General features: G+C 35.1%; 1 protein-coding gene across 2 annotated transcripts; it reads left to right on the forward strand.

The window, feature by feature from the left end:
• The first annotated feature begins 354 nt into the window (after nucleotides 1-354).
• Nucleotides 355-15393, forward strand: LOC128205084 (hepatocyte growth factor receptor-like). Of its 2 annotated transcripts, XM_052906502.1 has the most exons (18): nucleotides 355-1522; nucleotides 1775-1930; nucleotides 2087-2221; nucleotides 2602-2754; nucleotides 3841-3983; nucleotides 4288-4452; nucleotides 4692-4788; nucleotides 5112-5396; nucleotides 5656-5832; nucleotides 5945-6207; nucleotides 6518-6651; nucleotides 7002-7103; nucleotides 8832-8909; nucleotides 9297-9481; nucleotides 11306-11415; nucleotides 11832-11994; nucleotides 12448-12584; nucleotides 12850-15393. In XM_052906502.1, exons 1-18 carry the CDS (start codon nucleotides 515-517, stop codon nucleotides 13139-13141), a joined length of 3783 nt encoding a protein of 1260 aa, XP_052762462.1. In that variant the 5' UTR covers nucleotides 355-514; the 3' UTR covers nucleotides 13142-15393. The 2 variants fall into 2 exon arrangements, with proteins under 2 accessions (XP_052762462.1, XP_052762461.1); XM_052906501.1 differs by lacking the exons at nucleotides 11306-11415; nucleotides 11832-11994; nucleotides 12448-12584; nucleotides 12850-15393 and having other exon boundaries at nucleotides 5112-5357; nucleotides 9297-9568.
• The last annotated feature ends 7677 nt before the right edge of the window (nucleotides 15394-23070 follow it).

Raw genomic sequence — 23070 nt, forward strand, 5'->3', positions numbered from 1 at the left:
AATAACTGATTCATTTTCTACATATCAAGGCGTCTTGGCATTTTATGACAAATATTTTTCAAATTTCAACCCAATACAGCGATTGCATTGGCTAACTGAATAAAGAAGTGCGAACTGTAAATATTAGTATTATACAAATCGTGAAATTAAGCAGTCCTCCATTTAAGACTTTATCAAGTGAAAATCGAAAAGGTTACAAAGGCTTGCGTATCTTAAGATGCATACGCAATTCCGTTTTCTTCGATTAAAAAAACTGATTGCTCAGTTGATGTCCCATATATATCCGGTTACATATACCTAACACTTAATAAACGACAATCCAGTGCTCACAATGTAACAGTATCATTACTTAACACGGATCTTATATTTCACATACGCTATAAGTTAAGAGATTAAAATATCAATGTGCAGCATTAGCATAAATGTGCAACTAGTGCAATTTAATATGGCTTACTGAATATCATTATGTATTCTTAACGATTTAAAACGTAAACGATAAGGGTTTTAGGACAAAATGGATGCGCAAAAATCAGTCATTAAACGACTCTTAATTTTCACCATTTTAAACTTATTTATTATTCATACTCAAGGAAATAAATTTGTAAGCAATGGAACTATTACAGGTACTAAGATATCTTCGTCAGGAGAAGTGTTTGTGACACACGGAAATACAGTTGTTTCCTTCTCAGCAAATCTTTCTGTTAAAGACAATATTCAAATAGGTATGACTGAGATGTGTAAGTACGTAGGAGATTATTGCGTGTACAAGGAGATTAATGAAGTTTCGGTACTGGATATAGTGACCTCAACATCCGAGAAAACGACGTTGCTGTTGGCTTTAAAGTTAGGAAACGGGAGCATTTTTACTGTTTCATCATTTAATAACAGTCTTAACGCAAACGTTGTGAATGTTGACTTTGAAGAGTTTTCTGACAAAGCATCGCATTCGTTTGTATTTCAAATGGGAAAAGATTCATGGAATGTGATTTTTGCGAAATCAGTGAACCTTTACACATCTCGTGGAAGGTCAAGTCTCTTTGCCGTGTATGAGATAGGAAAAAATGCATCATACAATATTCGTCTTCTTGATATCTACAAATTGCATCCGTCATTCAAATTTGATATTCTATACGAGTTCAAAAACGGATCAAACGCATACTTTATTGTGAAATACTATACGGAACTATACCCTCTAGATTCGTACACGTACTCATTCATCCGTTTATCCCTCTCAGGGAATCTCACTGAATTACCATTCCGAGTTACAAACGCAAACATGTCATTCGTTTGTGCAAGCCTATTTGACAAAAACGACACCGACAAAACGCTTCTTCTCCTATACCAAGACGACGCAAACCATTCCAATGATTCCATCCTTTACCATGTTGCCCTCGGGTACTTAGACGAGGAGATGAACGAAGTTTTGCCGGGATGCATGGAAGAAAAGCGTGGGGCGTCTCTCTATTGGCTTAATCGGCCTACCAGCTGCGCTCAAGACACTGCATGTCCTTGTTACCTTATGGTTTGTGCTTCTATATTAATAATTTAAATTCTATTTACTTATTACTGTAAAGTTGTTTCATAATTACTTAGTAACACTGTTAAATAAGCAAGAAGTAACTGCAAGGTTTTTATACCTTAAATAAAGCATATTCACTTTAGTTGCATTCATACAAATGCTTAGATCTAACGCTCTGTAATTAATGTTGTGTAATATATTCTGCATTCCTTGTCCATTGTAATGTGTACATATGTATTTCCTCATTTTGTACAGAAAAAACATAGCGAAATTTCATCGTCTAAAATCCTCACTCTTGCCCCCGCTACATATCCCGTATTTCTTGAGAGTGATGTGCTTGCCATGGCTGTAGGCGAGGAAAAGCAAACCACGGTCATTTTCTTCTTGCTTGATTCAGGGGTCGTACAAAAGGTAAGAGCACGTCATATTAAGGGTCTTTGCAAACGAATGCTGGTCGGTAATAAAGGGCACACACATCCTTAACCGTGTAAAAGACTAGCCCTGAACAACATACTAAGTTAACTATGCTGGCAATCCAGATCAAAAATGACAATATGATAATTTTAGGTAAACTACGGCTTGTTTCCGGACATTCTTGCCACAATCAAAGTTAAAGATACGGACTCGGAAGCAAGGATGGACGTCACAAACGCTGCCCTGTGGGTTGTTGCAGAAGGACTTTATGTCAGGTTTGGAAGACAGGTGATGATTATTCGCGTTCTTTGATCACTTTTGAAACGTTTAAACACATTTTGTACATCGTCGTATTTCATATTTCCTTATCTTTAATTAGCGAATTTCAATGTTAAATTATTAACATATACTTTTTCCCTTTAACTTCGCTAGATTCCTAGTTTACTTCTCAATTCCGTTCTGAAAAAAATCATTGTGCTCGTCTTTGAGACAGATAAAAGTTATCACTTTACATTGTGTTACTTCATGTTCACTAATAACAAATACAGAATGATAACTTTGCCTTATAATATACCTTGTATTTTGCAATGTGTATGCTCTTGACTGACTGTTTTTGATATCTTTAATGTGACGACTTCTTCATAAAAGTGTTTCTATCGTAATTTTAGTTGATCCTTTTGAACATAAGCACGTGCAACATGCACGGGGACTTTGCAAGCTGCAGACGGGATACAAGTGCGTGTGTCTGGTGTTTGGAATCAGACACAAACTCGGAGTGCGTGCGGAAAGAGGAATGTAGTAGGGCACAAATAAATGAATTGGTGAGAATTGAGGCTTATTGAATACGAATCAGCTATTTCAAATTTAAAACAAAAAAAATGAGTATATTGTATATTCTATTTGGTTTCATGCAGTAAGGTTTTAAGTACTCGAGGACATACGGAACGGGTACAAAAGCATTGACATGAATTAGGCAAAATATTATTTGAAGCCTTGAAATCGGGGTCAATATGCCTCTTCAATGAGCGTTGACAATATAATCATTAATGTCGGTGTGTACACATATGATTACTTGTTAGAGCAAATCACAAAGACCGGGAGTAAACGGCCGGGTTCATGTGGAGAAATATCACGTGATCACCGTATTTAGCGGCCACCGTCACACGACGTCCAGTATTTAATAAGGTTTTGAATACAGGCAGTTTTCAAGATATATGGAGGGATAGTATTTTCCCCGATGCACAATCAGACTCTAAGAAAGATCCGTCTAAGTATAGGGGCCTATCTCTTATCAACTTTATGTTCACAATATGTTCAATTTGATAAACTAGATGAGCAAAGGGAGTGTTTCCGTGATGAATAAACGACAACGGACAATCTATTTACATTGCACATTATGGTAAAAACATATCCTAGTAAACCTAGGGATGGGTTGTGAGTCAATCCTTTAATTGCAAAAAAGGCCTTTTGTGAATTAATGCAATTTTTCTTAAAAATAGGTTTCAAGGAAAGCTTGTTCGTGTATTTATCTATATGTATTCAAATTTACGCAGATCAGTACGAGTCGGTGACGATAAATTAACCGAGCCCTTTACATGTAACGTTAGAATGTAACTAGTACGAATTTTGTTAATTAATTCATACATGATTTGTATTCCTTGCTTATGTCTAAAGGAAGCAGGGATATCGTTGGTCAGTAAATGCTTGCTGAGAAGGCCGGAAATCAGTTGATGATATTAATAATTCTATGAAAACTGCAAGGAAACTTAGTACTCAGTAAAAACAAATAATATATATGTATATATTGTGATGCTTATATTATGGGTTAAAGTTTGTTTACAAATTAACTTGAAAAAACAACTTGATTTTTGTTTCTTTTATGTATTTCTATATATACAATCCAACAGAGAGATTCCCCGAGCGCCTCATCCGTTATTCCTCAAACATCCTCACTGGTGCCTGGCTCTGTGTTCCGCATACATGGCGTTAATTTGGACATGGCCAAAATGATTGATATCGATGTGGCCGGTGAACAGTGCCGTGTGCAACGGTAAGTCTCGTACTATTGCAAAATTGGACCTCCGCCGTGTTGTTTGATTATTCTGAAAAAAATGTGTTCTAAGCAGTTGTTTGCATAGACATATTGTCGTGCTTGTATATATTGAGTGTATTCAGCGACATTTTTAATAACAGGTTTGATTAAACTTGATTATTGCAATGCAAAGAATGACTGATTTTTAACATATTGAATGAATTGAATTTTTATTATATCCAGACAATTTCACATAGTTTTGATCTGTGCTTTCGAAATGTCTATGTTTATATATGCATGACAAAATTGTTTTATTGTTTAGGGAAACGATTAGTTCCAGTGATTTCCTCTGTGTTTTACTGACTGGAGTTCAGACAACTGTAAATACAAGTATGAATATTACCATCGACAATGTAACCAAGACGGTCATTTTGAATGTATCACCACCAGCATATCTTAAACACGAAGTTATTACTGTTATTCCAAGGTTTGTCAAAGACAAAGAGTGTTACAAGAAAGACGCGAAGTCCGAGTTAATAAATAAACATGATTGTCAGTTCTAACGATTTTCCACCTGTTTAAAACTTAACATTGAATTAAAGGATTGACGAACATACTATTAATGTCATACTTTTAAAATGATTTAGTATCACAGAAAAGCGTTGTGTATTTAGATAATTTTATGTTCTTCTACATTTATTTTCTTTTACGAATTATACCTTTTAGTGGCGGAATTCGAGTTACAATATGTGGCAACAATCTTACTAGTTTAGGAATGACCTATGTCTTCTTTGAAACTGAATCAGGAAAAATTGTTTCTCGGGTAAGGATTTTGCCAACTTAAATCTAGTATAAAATTCGTATTATAAAATAATAACCGTTGAAATCGTAGAAATATTTTGTAACCTGCCGTCTACTTTTGATCTTTATTTAAGAAAAACAATGAACATGCGAATAACTCCAGTCATTTTTCTTAATTAAGACAAATTTTACTTTGAAATGTTTAAAATTTGGGCCATTATCGTATGTTTCTCCCACTGATGAATGCTTGAGATTCCACAGATTATTAGGTTAGGTTATTCGTAGATGTATAAGGCCCATGTCCGGCCACATGCTCTGGTCAAAGTTATAGATCAAAACTTACAGGGAGGTGCCATGTGTGAAGCAAGCACGAACACAAATCTACATTGCTTCACACCCCAGTTGATTGGTGGCAATGATTTGGAAAACTCAACGGTCTACATATCTCAGGAATACGTCCTTCGTACAAATTTGTCATATCTTGGTGGTATGAATAAACCACATGACGAGAACAGCCTTTATGTGCACATAGTCGAAGACCCAGTTGTATTCGGTTTTGAAGTTCTTGGACAGGTACAGAATATATGCGAGGTACCTTGGAATGAAAATGCAGTCACATTTGTACTCAAGGTAACGGCTGATGTATCATCGTTCAAGAACATGAGAATATCAATGGCTGTTCTGCTTATCTGTATTTACTCAAACAATGTGTCTACTTTGGATGCGTGTGTGTAATATTAATTTCAATGAACTACAAATTAATAATAAAAGGTAAAGTACTCGTATTTCCTTTCGGAACATTAAGACGCACAGCAAAATATTTCGACGCAAAATTAAATGTTCAAGTTTATAACATTCTTATTGACACAAAATGATATTAACATTTCAGGGGAAAGGACTACTGAATGTCAATAAAGAAGACATCCGAGTAAAAGGTTATAAAATTGGTCACGTGAACGTTTCCAAAGTAACAAATGAGAGGCTGAACTGCTCAATACACGCTGACGTGCTCTATGACAAGCTAGGACACTTTTCTACAAGAAAGAGTTATTGGGTGCACATCATGGTAACAGAACAACAAGAATACATTTCAGTTTTTGAGAAAATAAAACATATGTTATTGTACCTTTCTCTCTGAAAAGATACAATTATTGCTGTTTTCTTACTGTATGTTTCAGGTATCATTTGGAGACAATCTAATGTACCACCCTGGAATCCTTCACCTTGATTCAGACAAACTATTTGAAGCAAGTTCCACTGTTCCAACAGAATCAATTGGCTTAACCAACTCAACAAAGCAGTCACCCCATGTCGTCTCGGAAGGACACAGCTCAACAGTGATTGCGGTCATTATGGTGGTGGTTGGTGTAGTTGTTTTAGGATGTTTAAGTATATTCATCTACAGAAAGGTTTCGAATCGCTCCCACAGAAACAAATTTAGGTAAAGAACCTTTCTCTGTTTGCGCTATCTTTCAGCGTTTATGCGACGTTTAATAAAATCACTAGCTGTCTTGAATATATTAACATAACTCTAAATTCTGGTGAACAACAGTCTTCTTGTGCTTTGGCAAATGAAAAAAATGATGACATTGTATCCACAGAAAATCTTATTTACATTGTTCAAGTTACTTGGAAGAAAAATGTTTAAGGTATTATTTAAAAGTTCGTCTGGAACATGTCTTTCGAGCCACTTAACAAGGTATTTGATCACGTGTTTTTGTTCAGCTTTATTGAATCATTTCCTTCTCTAGAGCACAGTTGGACAGGGACCGTCCCTCCATTGTGAGATACCGCGGGGAGCGGGTGCATATAGAGGATCCGGGCGCCCAGTATAGTCACAGTCTCTCCAACGGAAATAGTTCCTTAGACGACCTGCTTCTTTCTGGTTTATATGCATTGAATAATACATTTTTTCATGTTTGGATCGGAAAAAGTGCTATCTAATCTATATCAACAGCTTAAGTTGGCATAATGCACGCCAGATATTTTAATTCATTCACAATAATATTGAGCAGGTCTCAATTTTGAATAGAATTACATTAATATTCTTATATATGGCACATTTTCAAATCTCTCCGAACACAGGGCACTTAAATACTTTGATCCATCGAAATACTTTAAGAAAGAGAATTAAAACGTTTTTACACAAAACTAAATCGTTCATTAATAAACTTTATGTCAAAACAATATACGTATTATATCTCCTGAACCATCAATGTCCATTTTTTTATCCAGACACATTGGAAGAGTCTACTGCTAACCTCCTTAAAAGGTTTGAGGATGAAAGTCTTCTCATCAAAAGGGAGCTTTTGTGTTTGGAAAAACTCATTGGAAAAGGTTAAGTATTTGTAATTGTATTATGTTGATAGGGATTTATAACTACGGCATTGCTTTCTTTATGTTGATAGGGATTTATAACTACGGCATTGCTTTCTGTTATGTGTATCACGTGATACAACTTCCGTGAAGGTAGTACAAGAAATGTAAACAGTGGCTGCTTCTGATAAGGTTTTTGCAGTAAGATTAACTAAAAATGACGTTCCTGGTGCAAAGTTTCTCTCAGCATTCAGCTGTTGAATTTAAGTGGTGGACTCCGTGCCGAGATTTAACTTAAATCTGGGAACTAATTTACAGATAAGGAATTTCTGCATATATGTTTACAATTAAGTATACGTGTAAACGTGTAATAATACGGTATGTTCTAGGTTAAACATCAGCTATTTAGTCCTAAAGTTGCATTGGAATTCTATTAATATATTGCATTATTAAACCTCACTATAGAACATTTAGTAAAAACGCCAGGGCAATATTTCCGACTATCACCTTGCACTTTCACGCAAATACGCCGCCATGGTGAATTCTAATATGTAAATTATGATTAATTAATCTGTCATTGCAACCGTAAAAGACACTTATTATGTAAGCAAATAGTAGTAATAGTAGTAGAAGTAGTACTTGTAATAGCGCAGCAGCAATAGCAGCAGCAGCAGCAGCAGAAGCAGCAGTAGTAGTAGTAGTAGTAGTAGTAGTAGTAATAGTAGTAGTAGTAGTAGTAGTAGTAGTAGTAGTAGTAGTAGTAGTAGTAGTAGTAGTAGTAGTAGTAGTAGTAGTAGTAGTACTACTAGTAGTAGTAGTAGTAGTAATTGTTGTAGTTTCACGTTCATTGTTACGTTTTTATTATCTAGAAACATAATATTTTTTACGATTGGTCCCATTTTTTAATCTAATTAAAAACGTTCAGGAAGATATCTTGGACTTGCATGTGCTTACATGTGATTATATGCGCTTACAAGTGCTAACATGTGATTATTTACGCTTAAAAGTGCTTACATGTGCCTATGTGTGTTTACATATCCTTGTTTTTATATTGTCTACGTGTGTTTACGTGTTCCTATATTTGATTTTGTGTGTTTACGGGTGCCTATATGTGCCTGCATGTGCCTGTATATGCTTTCATGTGCTTAAGGGTGCTTATATGTGCCTATATATGCCTATATATGCTTTCATGTGCTTACGGGGGCTTATATGTGCCTACTCGTGCCTGTATATGCTTTCATGTGTTTACGGATGCTTAAATGTGCCTACTTGTGCCTGTATATGCTTTCATGTGTTTACGATTGCTTATATGTGCCTACATGTGCCTGTATATGCTTTCATGTGCTTACGGGTGCTTATATGTGCTTACATGTGCCTGTATATGCTTTCATGTGTTTACGGATGCTTATATGTGCTTACATGTGCCTGTATATGCTTTCATGTACTTGCGGGTGCTTATATGTGCTAATATGTGCCTGTAAATGTTTTTATGTGCTTACGGGTCGTTATTAGTACTTACATATGTGTTTTTGTATGCTTATATGTGCCTGTATATGTTTTCATATGTTTACTGATGCTTATAAGTACTTACATGTGATTATTTATGCTAACATGTGCCTGTAAATGTTTTCATGTGCTTACGGGTCCTTATTAGTACTAACATGTGATTATTTATGCTAACATGTGCCTGTAAATGCTTACGGGTGCTTATAAGTGCTTACATGCGTTTCATGTCTACTTATTTTCCAGGCCACTTTGGCTCAGTGCACAAGGGTTCGATGATCATTGATGATATAAAAAGAAAAGTCGCCATTAAAACTCTACGTAGTAAGTAAAGTTGAGAAGAGAGGTCGATATGTTATAACGCAGGTTAACACAAAGTCTAAAAGAAGTCGAAAATACTTGCAAATGACTTCAAAGGTATTACATATATATTCATTAATCCAAAATAAACACGCCACGATTGTGTGTACTCGGGCGGGTCGGTATGATATGAATACACTTGTTTCGGTCTGATTGAAACTGTTTATTGACAGTAATGAAACGTGCAACATCTTCGACATTCGAACATTAACTTTATAAAATAACGTCAATAATTGGGGAGGAGGGGGGGGGGGGGGGGTGCGCCATGAATGGTGGGTCGACATTATCAATTGCCTTCACATACAATTTCATACAATTCGAAATAACAAAGCCGACTCTTTCAATATCTAGAGAATGAACAGGCGGAAATGAACGTGCCGCAATTCCTGAAGGAAGCCAACGTGATGAAGAATTTTGACCACCCAAACGTCATGTGTCTTCTGGCTATTTGTTTCGAAAAGGAAGAACTACCTTTGATTGTCCTGCCTTATATGGAACATGGCGATCTTTTGTCATACCTTCATGATGAAGCTCACGTACGATTTTAAATATACATTGGCGAATGATATCTTCTGCATGCATTCCCAAGTATCTGACATACAAGCCCATCATAGCTTCTGTCATATAGGCACGAAGCGACTAAAAGTATTGTCATACCTTCATGATGAAACTCACGTACGATTTTAAATATACATTGACGAATGATATCTTTTGCATGCATTCCCAAGTATCTGATATACTATGCCCATCATAGCTTCTGCCATATAGGCACAAAGCGACTACAAGTATTGTCATACCTTCATGATGAAACTCACGTACGATTTTAAACATACATTGGCGAATGATATCTTCTGCATGCATTCCCAAGTATCTGACATACAAGCCCATCATAGCTTCTGCCATATAGGCACGAAGCGACTACAAGTATTGTCATACCTTCATGATGAAACTCACGTACGATTTTAAACATACATTGGCGAATGATATCTTCTGCATGCATTCCCAAGTATCTGATATACTATGTTCATCATAGATTCTGTCATATAGGTACGAAGTGACTAAAAGTATTAGATAGGGACAGGATATATGTAAGACACATTGTAAGGGGTTTGTGGTTTCACAAAAGTCAGGGCAACTAGTGTTATCAATATCTGATAAATACAAGAGAAAACAACTCATGATGTTTGTTCGAAATGCGACAATATGTGCCATACACTACCAAATTTTAGAATACATCGAAATGCAGCCATTCAATTTATTCTTCTTCATTGCTTGCATTTTGTTATTGTGTCGCATAAGTGGCCGATTATCGGAATCATCTAATTAGGAAAGTCACTGTGGCTCTCTGAATAATGTGAACAAAAATGGCTGTTATTATATAAATAGTACATTCCGGTGAGGGCGCTTTTGAAAATTGTCAACCTGAGAATAATAATGTTGACCGAGGTCACGAATAAAAAAATGTTATATAACAATACTCATTTTCAAATTTCCAAAAACAGCAGAAATAAAAATCAACTTTTTTATACAACAATACTCATTTTTAATTCTTTATAAACACATTGTAGCAGAAATAAATACTAATAGATTTTATAGATAAAAAATCATTCCTTAACGAGATCGGAGATGAGGACTCCATGTCTTTACATTTACCTGTTCTTAAAGATGCAAAAACAAACGTAGTCCAAAACAACTCTTAAAAAGCTTTCAAATTCACAATTTTCGTCAAGAAAACTCCTGAGAAGTTAAACATTTCTTTTTACGTTCTGGATTCTTTAGACACAATTAATGCATTTGAATTGGCCTCCATACAGAGGCAAAACGTTCAAAGTTCTTTTTTCCTCTGCTGGTGGTGTCAGACGATAGATAACGCAGCCTTTACTTTTGACGTAAATAAAGCACAATGAGCGTTTGTGTGATACGGATTTCAGGTCATCTGTGACCCAATATCTCACGCAGTGATTTCCCCTGATAAATATTTTATTTGTATTTATTTCATGCCGTAGTCGATAGTTTGAACGGTTATATTGTGCAATTATATTTATTGTGCGGGCATCTGCTCTAGTTATTTAGGCGGCCATAAAAAACAAAAACGAACGCGCATCTTTTCTGCGCATGTGATATTATTTTGCCAGTCAGCATTACCGGGCAGTATTAAAATTATTGACCGATCGGGTATAGGGAATTTAACATAGAGAATATAAGTGAGGTATAATAGTATTAAAAGTGCATCAGTACGTTTTTTTGGATGTTTCAATAATATTGTCTAACCGCCATTAACACCGATAAGCTGTTTGGTAACAATATTGTAATGTGTCATATCATTGAAGTGACCAAGTTTGTCCATCGTTTTCCAACAGAGTCCAACCATTAAGGACCTGGTATCGTTCGCCCTTGACATTGCTAAGGGAATGGAGTATCTAGCAGAGCTCAAGTTTGTACATCGAGACCTCGCCGCAAGAAATTGTATGTACGTATGAATGTGTGTTTTCGATATGTATCATTTATCTTAAAAATTTAAGATCCTATTTTGTTATACAAAGCGTCATGCAATAAATAGAACATCATTTTCTTTTGACAACTGTTTAAATACAAACACATCCTGAATAGAAATCCGTTACAAGCATTAACTATATCTAACATAGTGTTTGCGTTGAAAATGGTCATTTACAGTATTGAAAAGTACATCACTGTCATCGCTTCCTAAATACGGTTTTTGAAAGCGTTATGCATTCTCAAAACATATCAGTTAAGATCGCAAAGAACATAAAAAACATGAACACACTGTGCGCGTTTTTATGTCCACAGAATGAAATCATGAATACAGTTGATATATAAGTTTCTTTGATTGGAACCTGACGCTTTAAACGTCTGTAATTGTTCAAGGTTAGGCGAAAATAACCAAGTAAAAGTCGCGGACTTCGGATTGTCACGTGACATCTATGAGAGCACGTACTACACCACACACGCGAAGGGCGCCCAACTACCGGTCAAGTGGATGGCTATAGAAAGTTTGTCCGGCGGTATCTTCAACGAGAAGACTGATGTGGTATGATCTGTATCAATTTGCTTTATTTAGCGTCTATATATACATATTTTCCACCGGATTAATTTATTCTTTCCCCCAAACCCAGTTTAATATGCCCCAATAAGAAGTTTACCCCGAAGGTATTTCAATAGTTTACACTGTCATTTGATTGTGAGTCTCCTGCAGCAAAACTTTACTAGTAAAATATTTTTGTCCCAAATTAAAATAATTACCTTTCATGGATAATTTGTTAAATTCAGATACCGGACATGAAGGTAATTGGAGTTTATGGCTCATTTTCGTGGATAAGTGTGATATTGAACGCCATATTTTTAATTGGTCTTTCTGCTTTACGCCATGGAGGTGATGACCCTGGTGTACGTCGGTATATTTTCGTTGACAACTGTGATATTTAACGCCAATTAATTTAACACCGTCTCTTGAAGGCTCATTGGTATCCCCGTCTCTTTGCAGTGGTCGTTCGGCGTCACGATGTGGGAATTGATGACTCGAGGTGTTCCTCCGTACACCGTCGTAGACAACTGGGATATGGAAAGATACATCAAGTCTGGTCGGCGACTACCACAACCAAGATACTCGCCCTCGCCTTTGTATGTCCAGCTGTATGTCATTAAAATAAAAGCAAAATCCCCTATCCTGTTTTAGAGAAATGCTTTTTTCGTACGCTAAGATAAAATGTTTCAGATGAGCGTTCAGTCTCAAAGGTACGCCTGGTAGTGTTAAGTTGTTTATGTACATGCCCTACGCAGAGCATTGCACACTCCTGTTTCATATCGTAGTTTTGAAAAGGTGGGCTGTTCGCCCTATTTGCAACCCACTGCATTTATGTAAATATTAATATTTTCCTTTTTTCAGATACCGACTCATGCGCAGATGCTGGCTGGAGACACCGATCGAGAGACCGTCTTTCGCAGATATTCGGCAGTGTATCTCAGGCATGTTAGAGCGCGTGCAGCTTCGGCTAGGAAAAGTTGAGAAAGAGGCAGATATTGGGAAAGTGTATGTGAACCTGAATATGGGGTCGCAGTATGTATACGCTAATAAGGATATGGAGGGCAGTGTTGATCAGATTGACTCTGATGAAGCAGTTGACGACTCCGAGAGGGGTGATCTAAATGAAACCATTAACGATTTATTTGAAACATGAGTGTATATACTTTGTAGGACTTGAACTTGCTCAACTACTCTTGACTTGCCCACATAGCACAATATGCAACTGTTATATTTACCCTTTACTCTGTGGGCTCAAGACACTTCCAAAAGTTACACTCAAGTGTATCAGTCAGTTCAATCAACTCAATGTGGATATGATACTTTGCAGGAGCATAATAATACATAGTAATATATCACGCGGGACGGTCGAAATCATGTCTTTTTTCGAAGCGCTTAAATGTATATCTGAAACCTTTGCCAAAATCCTTTAATACATATAAATGTATATTCGTTCTTGGTATTAATTTGGATCAAAGTTAAAGTAAGTATTGTTTACAGATAAACATTTGTGAACTTTGTAAATTCCAAATATTGCGATGTTTGTTTTTTGTAAACATATTCTCATATTAATGTTTAAATACATATTCTTTACAGAGAACATGTTTGTGGATTCCTATATTGAGTGTATCACTAATTCTTTTTCTCTTTCTATAATATGTTTCTATTTTACTCATTTAATTCAGATGTTCTCGATATAAATATGTTCATGTCAATCGCATGGATTTTATTCGTATATGCTGAATGTATTCTCGGAATAAATGATATAAAAAACGGTATATAACCCTAGATATTTTCAACAGTGTAGTACTACTTTTGGACAAATCTCCGGTTTTCGGATAATAAAAGCAAAAAGATCAAATTTATTCAATTCTGTTTGATCCAAATACATGTGCGAATGGTACCCTTTATATATAGCATAACTACTAGTAGTTACAAACATGTACGTACTCATAAAGAAAATTTTCAACATACATTATATCTTTATTGTTCTCAAAGTTTTAATTTCAAAAGCACTGCATCCATTCAAAATGCCTTTTCTATTAGTCCGTTCAAGTCCTGCGAACGGTTGGATGAAGAAAACCTAAGTTACAACGATCGGATTGTTCCGCACTCCAAAAAACCATTTATATAACGCAGTTAAACGACAAACTAATCGGTAACATGATCGTATTTATTGCGATTTATTGTCAACTCACAACCATTGTGGTCTTTAACTAGTCTTGATGCTTGCTGTAGTTTGACAAGGGTGAGCTGAAGATCGTTTCAAATTAATTAAGATTATGAGAAACCACCATGAGACTATCCTTTGGCTAAATCTATACAGGGACTCATATATATTCGGACATATTTGTAGTGTATATAATCGATGTGATGATAAACATATCCATGTTATTGTAAATGTTGTTTTCGTTGACTTTAAACAGAATAACATTAATGACTTTATAGATTTACGAGTTTATTATGTTGGGTATTTGATCAGAGTATGTGTATTCAGAGTATGTTCAATTCTATAGAGCTGGTGAAGACTGAAATGAAACTATACTTATAAATCCTAGCCTTTATTGTAAACTTTCTTTACGTTGACGAAAAAACATTTGTAATATGTTAGTATTTAGTTATAATTCGTAAAAATATTAAAATGTATTTATGTTATATATTGTTTTAGATAAAGTTGCAAACCGCTAAAGATGAACTTTTCCATTTACGTGTTCTGTACTTGCCACAATGTATATTGATCTTTCTTAACGAAACAGACGCGATAATCTAAATAAAAAACCCCAACACAAACGATGTCCTCCAATGTTGTACTTTATAATAAATGTTTCATTTACCAGTGTTTACATGGTAATAAGATTAATGAAATATACAGCGGCGACTACATGTACATGCACATTTATTGCAGTTTGAATCGCTTTTGTTCGGAATGTTAACAGTTCAATTATCTGATGTTGCTGAACGCCTGTCTCGTGAGCGTTATTTTAACTCCATGTATTTAGCGATATCAGGACATAGTCTTCACTGAGTTATTATTGCAATATGCACAGAATTGCTTTAAACTATATTTTTGATCATAACATGTGTTTTTAATAAAAAGCCGGTAGTAAACATAAACATGTGATTAAATAGTAAAATATGGTTTTCAGGATCGCGAGGATAACGTCCACTAATAGTACAGTTGCGGTACACACATTTTACTGATATAGAGATGAGTTATAATGTTGATGGAAATTATTTCAATAATGCCATTATATATATATTAGATAGTTTAAAAAATATTAGTTTAAAACATGCTTCATCCTCGTTACATTGAAAACGTTTTTGTTGTATGTTTATTGAAAATGCATTTCTTTCTTTTTCAGATTGTGTTATATTGTATTGTTAATACTTTGTATTATGTAAATTAAGAATAATAACGATGTACTATTTATAAGACCATAATAAACAATTCTCTCTGCCTGTCTGTCCTATAATAATTTCCTTCCATCTATATTAGTGGTCATACCATAAGAAGTCGCATTTCAATGTCCATTCCTATTTCGATAATGACCGTTTTAAGTTATCCGGCGGTGAATGGCCAACAATTACATAAGCGCTAGAAACATAGCTGGCAATCAAAACGGAAGATGGGTGAACAGAGCATAATACAGTATTTGTTAATAATTGAGTCATAATTAATTGTAAATTACATCCGATTTGCAACTTTTAATTCTCAATGTTAATGTCATTGATTAACATTGAAAACGAGTGCGGACTGCGGTAAATAAGCCAATTAAGAACCTCATATCTAGTGAACATTGAAAAAAACTGATTTCTTTTATTTTAAATTTGACATGGACTATATTTCTTATGTTCTTTAAAAAAGTACAGTCAAACCTGGATGATTGGTTACCTGCTTTGAAAGTCCACCTGCCTTATCGGGCCACTCCAAATTCCCTCGTACGTTTTTTATATATAAAGTATATATAATATTATTTCAGACAAGTATGTTAGCGTATTCCTTTTAATTTAATTGAAATAAACAAAGTTACAACCATAAACGAGTCAAATTTTAGATACCTTGATAATTTTATAGCTATCCAAGATGGTGGTGGTGTTACATATTTTGGTTAAATACTCTTCTGGCCACCCCGATAGCCTAGTGATTAGCTTCGGTGCGTTGAAGGGTTAGAGCTTAGGAAAGTTGTATCCCGTTGCTTTACACAGACCACGTTAAAAAACCCATAAGTTCTATACACGAAGAGCAAGAGTATCGCATCCGAAGAAAATATGGATTTAACTTTGAATTACAATCACATCTATCGCATGTCCATTATATTTGCATAACAACACATTTTAGATCGTGATGACACACTAGGCTTAAGGGACCTTCTCAATCTAAATATCGTTGTGCAAGGTTCTAATATTATTCCATTTAAAAAATATTTATAATGTGAAAATGAGGCTCTGCCTTCGGATACCATTAAGAAATACACCCGCATTTGTTTATATTTAGTACGAGTTTAATTTGTTCGCTTCATTCTGGTCACTTGTTAAAAGAAATACATGAAGGTCAGCAGTCATGTCGACATATGCGCGTTGCTTCATCTTTTTTAACAAGGTATGTTGAAAGATGTGTACGGACTTCATTCATTTAAACAGGAACACGGCTACAAACGGTTCATAATTGTTAAATCAACTCATTATTAAAATATATGCATTGCGACCATGTGGGTGTAGATAACGGCCGAGGTCCTTGACCTATTCTGGGATGTATAAGCTTAGAGTAAAACGGTGACCTGTAAGGCTCTAAGCTTACAATGTCTTATAACCATGACCTAGATCAGAAGGATTCTAGAACGTTCAATAACTTTTAAAGGTTTCATCTTACGACTATACAATTAATCCACAGCATTAAAAGTACATAGATATAAACTTATGCATATTACACCAGAGTACACAATCAAGTCGCTATATTAAATCAATCTTTGAGACACAATATTCCTCCTAATTCTAGTGGCCGTTATATAGAATAATAAAACATAATATATTCATTTTTTAACAATATTAACATCTTTATGCAAAACAGATAAAAACACATTTCAGATCACAGTACATATACAAACTGCCTATAGACCCTTACTGACAGACTCTGTCTCTTACAATCAATGCATATAGTCAATAGACTAACTGGTGCCAAACATCTTCAATAAGTCAGTGCATAAATATAACTTAAACTATTAACATGCAGGGTTAAATAACCATCTTGACTTTAGAAATAGCTCAACTATAAAAGGCCAATCTTAGTTATATATTACTGATCAATTGCAATTATAACGATTACACTTCTTATCAAACTATACTTAAATAATAATAGAACTACTAGATTCTAGAACTGACTGACTTACCTTTAATTTCTTTTCCCTTCAATTTCAAATTCACAAATCTATCAAATATAGTGTTTTCACCGTGAATACAAAGAACGGAATGATCCAATGTTCCCACCAAAAATACCCATTGAGTGGATATGGGCACAGTTCATCACACAGTTATTGTATTTTAAAACGACCAAGAAAGACAGCTCCGTCAATTAAGTCCAAGCAGGTTTGTTTGTTTTCTCTCTTAAATCAAATAGAACTGATTTAAACATAAAATTTAATATCATGAAACACAAACCTGTCTCTTTAAATGACGTCCCGTCATTATCTTCTAGTCAAATGGTACTTTAAAAATCAACAACAATAAATTAAAATTACAAGTTCATTTATTACGCAACCGCTGTATTTCTCAGGAGCTCTTCTAGCCCTTTCATATATTCAGACTGGTGGACGTGGTAACTGTCTTTTTCTCTTCTTCTTTGTAGGTAACGGAACCTCCTCAAGGATTTTATCGAACGTTTCGGGAAGAGTTGTGTCCGTATCGTTGCAGAAAGTATTTTCAACAAATGTCTCACACTTTTTAACTTCAAATGTGTTCTCATCTATCTTAGGACTCCCTGAAGCTGCTTTGGCAAAATCACTCTTCTCCCTTCTCCCCACTCTTTATCCCTTCTTTTGCAACTTCTGCCTCTGACTGAAGTACTGGTACCCGGGCGTCCCCGTTATGTCTGTGGTACATAAATCACACCATCTTCATCATGTCTGTCGTTGGTGGTACCACCGGAAGCCGCCCATATCTGCTCTGTAGCATCAAAGTTGGGCGGGGAGTGTATATGAGTCAGTGAATTCATGTCAGTATGTACGATAAATTATTTTTTGTCAGAAATCCGAAAATTTGAGGTTATTTCCTACTTCCATGCCAAAAATTCTAATTTGTTATTTCAATAATTCTTCCGAGATATACTTCCCTGCTTGCATAAGAAATACCTCTTTCCATACACCCTTGTTGTTAAAATAGCTCTGATACTAGTGTTGCGTGCATCAGTGTGCAAGTCAAAAGGCCTCCTAAAATCCGGCTTATATTGGTCACATCTTGTGGGAATCATGTCGGTTAAGGGGCAGGTTAAACGTAAAAAATAGTTCATTAATTTACGGTAATTCCCCGTTAATGTTTAGAAACTGTCGAACTCTTCTTGTGTGTTTGATTATGCCTAATCTTGTAATTTTACTGGAATCAGTCTCATTCCCGTCTTTGCTTACAACAAGACAAAGGAATTCGACTCTCTCTCTCCCTACGAAAAAATCTACATTTCTCGAAGGTTAAACTAAGATTTCATTCCTTTAGTTTTGTCAAAACTTTATCTAAGCTTTCCAGATGTTTATCATAAGTTAATCAAAAAGTAATAAGGTCTTTTAAAAATAGTATACATATTGACATGTTCATTTGACCTAGGCATTCATTCATCTGTCTATGAAAACTGGATGGCGCATTAGTTAATCCAAAAGGCAAAATGCATTAACTGATTTAGAAGTGCCAAAAAGGTCCCGTTGTAAAAGCAGTCCTCTCTATCTGTTCTTTCTCCATTTGTAGCTGATGGTATTCACTGTTCATGTCCATTGTGATGAAGTCAAACATCTCTCCTATTCTAGGAAGACTGTAGGGATCTTTAACTGTCCTTTTATTTAGCATCCTGAAATCTACACCTACCTTTCCTTAAATTTCTAAACAAGACTACAATGATGTACATGGCGACTGTGATGGCTGTATGATGCCACATGGCAACAACTGTTCTGAATTTGACACGACCTCTTGTAAAATAGCAGGTGGTATCTGCCGTTGACGTTGCTTGACTTGTATAGTGTTTTTCAATTCAATTTAATGTTTGAAAAGATTGCGTCTGGCATGCCTGTTTCGCTTGTGCTGAGCATTTTATGATGGTGTAAAAGCAAGTCATCCAATGTATGTTTCTGTTTTTCATTAAGTACATGATATTCATCTATCTTCACCTCTTTCGATCCTTGTCTCTTCTTTTATCTTATTTTAAACTTTATCAGTGACTGTTACTGGTTGTATGTCACAAACAATTGCCTTTGGTGAAATATAAATATGAAAACTTGAAAGATTTTAAATTGTTATAGTAACTTCATCCATTTGAATCTGCATATGAACGGTGTACTTCACTTGGTGTTACCTCCAAACCATCTGGAAGGTTGGTTTTGGTGATCAATCTTCTTGGCAATGTACCCCTTGATGAAAGAAAGTGTATTAGGGGTTCGTTAGTTTAGCTATCAGCATATATCTTTCTCCAAATTTCTGTCGACAATCTTTTTTTATTTCTTGCAAAATGGTGGTTCTAATAATGACTGCTGTTGAACTGAAAATGTTAGTATCTGGTGATATTTAAAATGATATTGTTTGCTTCTCAAATTCTGAGACTCGATTATATCCCGAGTATGAATGCATAGTTCCACCAGTACATTCAACACTTCAATATTAGTAACTGGTTTAAAATGTTTCTCAAAATATGACTGTGCAACCATTCTTAATGTTCTTCGTGTCCAGGTCCGGTCAACCGAAGAAGGCACCAATACGTTTAAATAAGCTGTCTGCTCCGCTCGTGAGGATGCTGTTGTAAGTCCTTCACATAATGATTTTGGTCACAACACATATTTCAATAACCTTTGAAATTGTTGGCTCCTTTTGTGCGTCCAGGTCTGTAAGATCCTCTACCTCTACCACTACCTCTGTGGAAATTTCCTGACTGACTGTCTTCTGTATCTCCTATTTTCAAAACAGCAGGTGTGATGTTGTTGCTGTTGGTATTCGAGGCTGTCCAACTGCTGTTGTTTTTGCTGCTGTAATTTGTCAATCTTATTATTGAGCTGTTTTTACATATCGAAAGTAGCATTACTATTAGTACTTACATGCCACTTGAGCTCTTCTAAATATATCTCTTGCTTTGACGGAGAGTTCTGTGCCTCATGACAAATCTTTTTTATTCTCTTTGATTGGTCTGGCTCTTCATTCCAGCGTCAAGTTTCCTAAGCTCAATTTTGAACCTATCATAATATTTGATGGTTTCAATATTAATGTGATAAACTACAGAAACAAGCTCAGTAGCAGAACTTTAAACATTAACCTGATTTAATGACACTGGGTAAACGCCAAAGACATACAACACAAAAACAAAACGATCACAAACAAGAAACATGGAACAACAACACAAAACTGCACAAACAGCACAGTGCATATAAACAAAACTAGGTATGTTTATCAAGGATTGTTAGGTACCGCCTGGGAGCGGACAATAAAATGTGCAAGTTGCTTCTATATCATATAGCTGACATTTTATCTGATCCTTTTAGTTCTTTCTTTTCCGTAGAATTGCACATGCGACTATACGAACACCGTTGGTTGAAGATTATGTGGATGCCCAGCCAAACCCTGAAAGTTTCATGCAAACGTTGATAGACAGCTTGGTTAGTTAGAATCCCTCATAAGACGTTGTAACTCATTCAAAGAAACTTGTTTGTTGACATATTCATTTCAAGTACAGTTTTTGGCTATCATGAACATGGTATATGGTAAATATGGCTACTTAACTGTTTCTATGACTACAGAACGCTACGAATATATCAAAGTACACAATATTACATATCAACCTCAATGAAATATTCATGTCGCGAATTCACAGAAGTTAACAACGCTTATAAAAAAGTTATTAAACCAAATGTAAGGTTGTGTGCAAATAAACAGGTCTTCCAGATATTTCGTGCTTCAAAGACCATTCCGAGGCTGTAATTACATCATTTACTGATAAAGCTATTCTGAATCATATGTTGTCTGTTTCTACGTCTTATCATTCATTGTCTTTTCAGACCATTGCCTTGTGCCTCTAACCAGGGTTTACACGAATATAGTTTTGACTGCTGAACTTTTCCCTGTAGTTTTCATTGTTTTAATTTGAATTAAAAAATACAAATACTCATTTCAGTATCAAACCTGACAAAACGTTGTTATGTTATAGTAACACTTGTATATAATATACAGCAAGTTTCATCATCAATGCTTTACTGATTGTCATTGGGTGTGACTTTTATATTTCAATAAAAGTGTTACAAATATATTTATTCGTATTTTGTTAAAATACCCTAATTCTCATTTATTACTCCGCCCCGTAAATTATCAGGTTTGGTAACTTTTACATATAGTGTAGTGTAGTTTGTTAAATATCGAGTAATAGTATATATTGACCTAAAATTTATACGTCAGTGTTTTAAATTAACCAATCAACTTATTACTACTTTCACTTTTAAGTCAACAAATCTACACGTAAAACGCTTTTTTATACGGTGCTTTTCTATCCAATTTATGCAGCTACTTATTTAGAATACTGCAGGTAATTCATTAAATCCCGTTATTATAATCTGTCATATGGTGTGACTTTTATATTTCAATAAAAGTGTTACAATAATATATATTCGTATTTTGTTAAAATACCCTAATTCTCATTTATTACTCCGCCCCGTAAATTATCAGATTTGGTAACTTTTACATATAGTGTGGTGTAGTTTGTTAAATATCGAGTAATAGTATATATTAACCGAAAACTAATACGTCAGTGTTTAAAATAAACCAATCAACTTATTACCAGTTTCCCTTTAAGTCAACAAATCTACACGTAAAACGCCATTTTTATACGGTGCTTTTCTATCCAATTTATGCAGCTACTTATATAGAATACTGCATGTAATTCATTAAATCCCGTTATTATAATCTGTTATCTTTGTATTGATCTATAGTGTTATATATATATTGTTATGTCGTGAAATATTTACATTGTTTCAATGTATTGTTAAATGATCGCGCCATTGTTAATCTGAAATTCTATGTTCGAGTATTTGTACATTTTCTATGTTAGATTATATACTTTATTATATATGCATTGTTTAGGAGGATGACGATGACTTCGATGGTATAGGTACATTTAAAACGATTGGCTCGAATTCACATTTGTTCTGTTCCCCATCTACCACCAAGTAGAGGTCAGAGGTGGCCCGGCAACATGATACCTTTTACAAGAAAATCAAGATTTGCAGTTTTGAGCCTATAGTCTCAAATTCAAACACCAGGCATTAGTGATTATAGGAGTGTGCATGAGACACATTTGTTATAGTTACTAACTATCGCGAACAATGAACAGTTTCAGTCAAACTCGGACTGCTATGTTCAAACTATGTGCTGTTGTTCCATGTTTATTGTTTGTGTTTCTTTGTTCTTACGCTCTGTGTCTTTGGCGTTTATCCAGTGCCATTTAAGGGTGTTTATGTTAAAGCTACTGAGCTTGTTTATGTAATTTTTCACATAAGATTTGATAATTGAACGATTTAAAAGAATACCAATATGGATTTTCCGAGTTTGGAAAATTTGATTAACAGTATAAATACAGGTCAATAGCATAAGGCTTACCGATGACCATGGTTAAAGAAAACCAAACAAACATTAAACAAGAGTCGCTCAACGTCACAACACAAAGAACGTAAACGAGATCAATTTAATATGAGCATTTGTCGTTATCGTTGACTATGTAAACGCACTTTTTCAGCTATTACACCGTCTAGCCAGCCATGAGAGATCGAACTGGCATGTCTTTACCTCGCAGTTGATGCAACGTTCACCAGCGAGTTCTGTTGTACCGCGAAGGAAGAGATGGGTAATGATGTTATA

This window comes from Mya arenaria, chromosome 10 (assembly GCF_026914265.1).
Source record: "Mya arenaria isolate MELC-2E11 chromosome 10, ASM2691426v1".
Classification (NCBI taxonomy): domain Eukaryota; kingdom Metazoa; phylum Mollusca; class Bivalvia; order Myida; family Myidae; genus Mya; species Mya arenaria.

Coding starts and splice junctions, on each gene's coding strand:
- LOC128205084 (XM_052906502.1), top strand. CDS start 515: ATGGATGCGCAAAAATCAGTCATTAAACGACTCTTAATTTTCACCATT. Junction 1,523..1,774: donor CATGTCCTTGTTACCTTATG/GTTTGTGCTTCT, acceptor CATTTTGTACAG/AAAAAACATAGCGAAATTTC. Junction 12,585..12,849: donor AGATACTCGCCCTCGCCTTT/GTATGTCCAGCT, acceptor TCCTTTTTTCAG/ATACCGACTCATGCGCAGAT.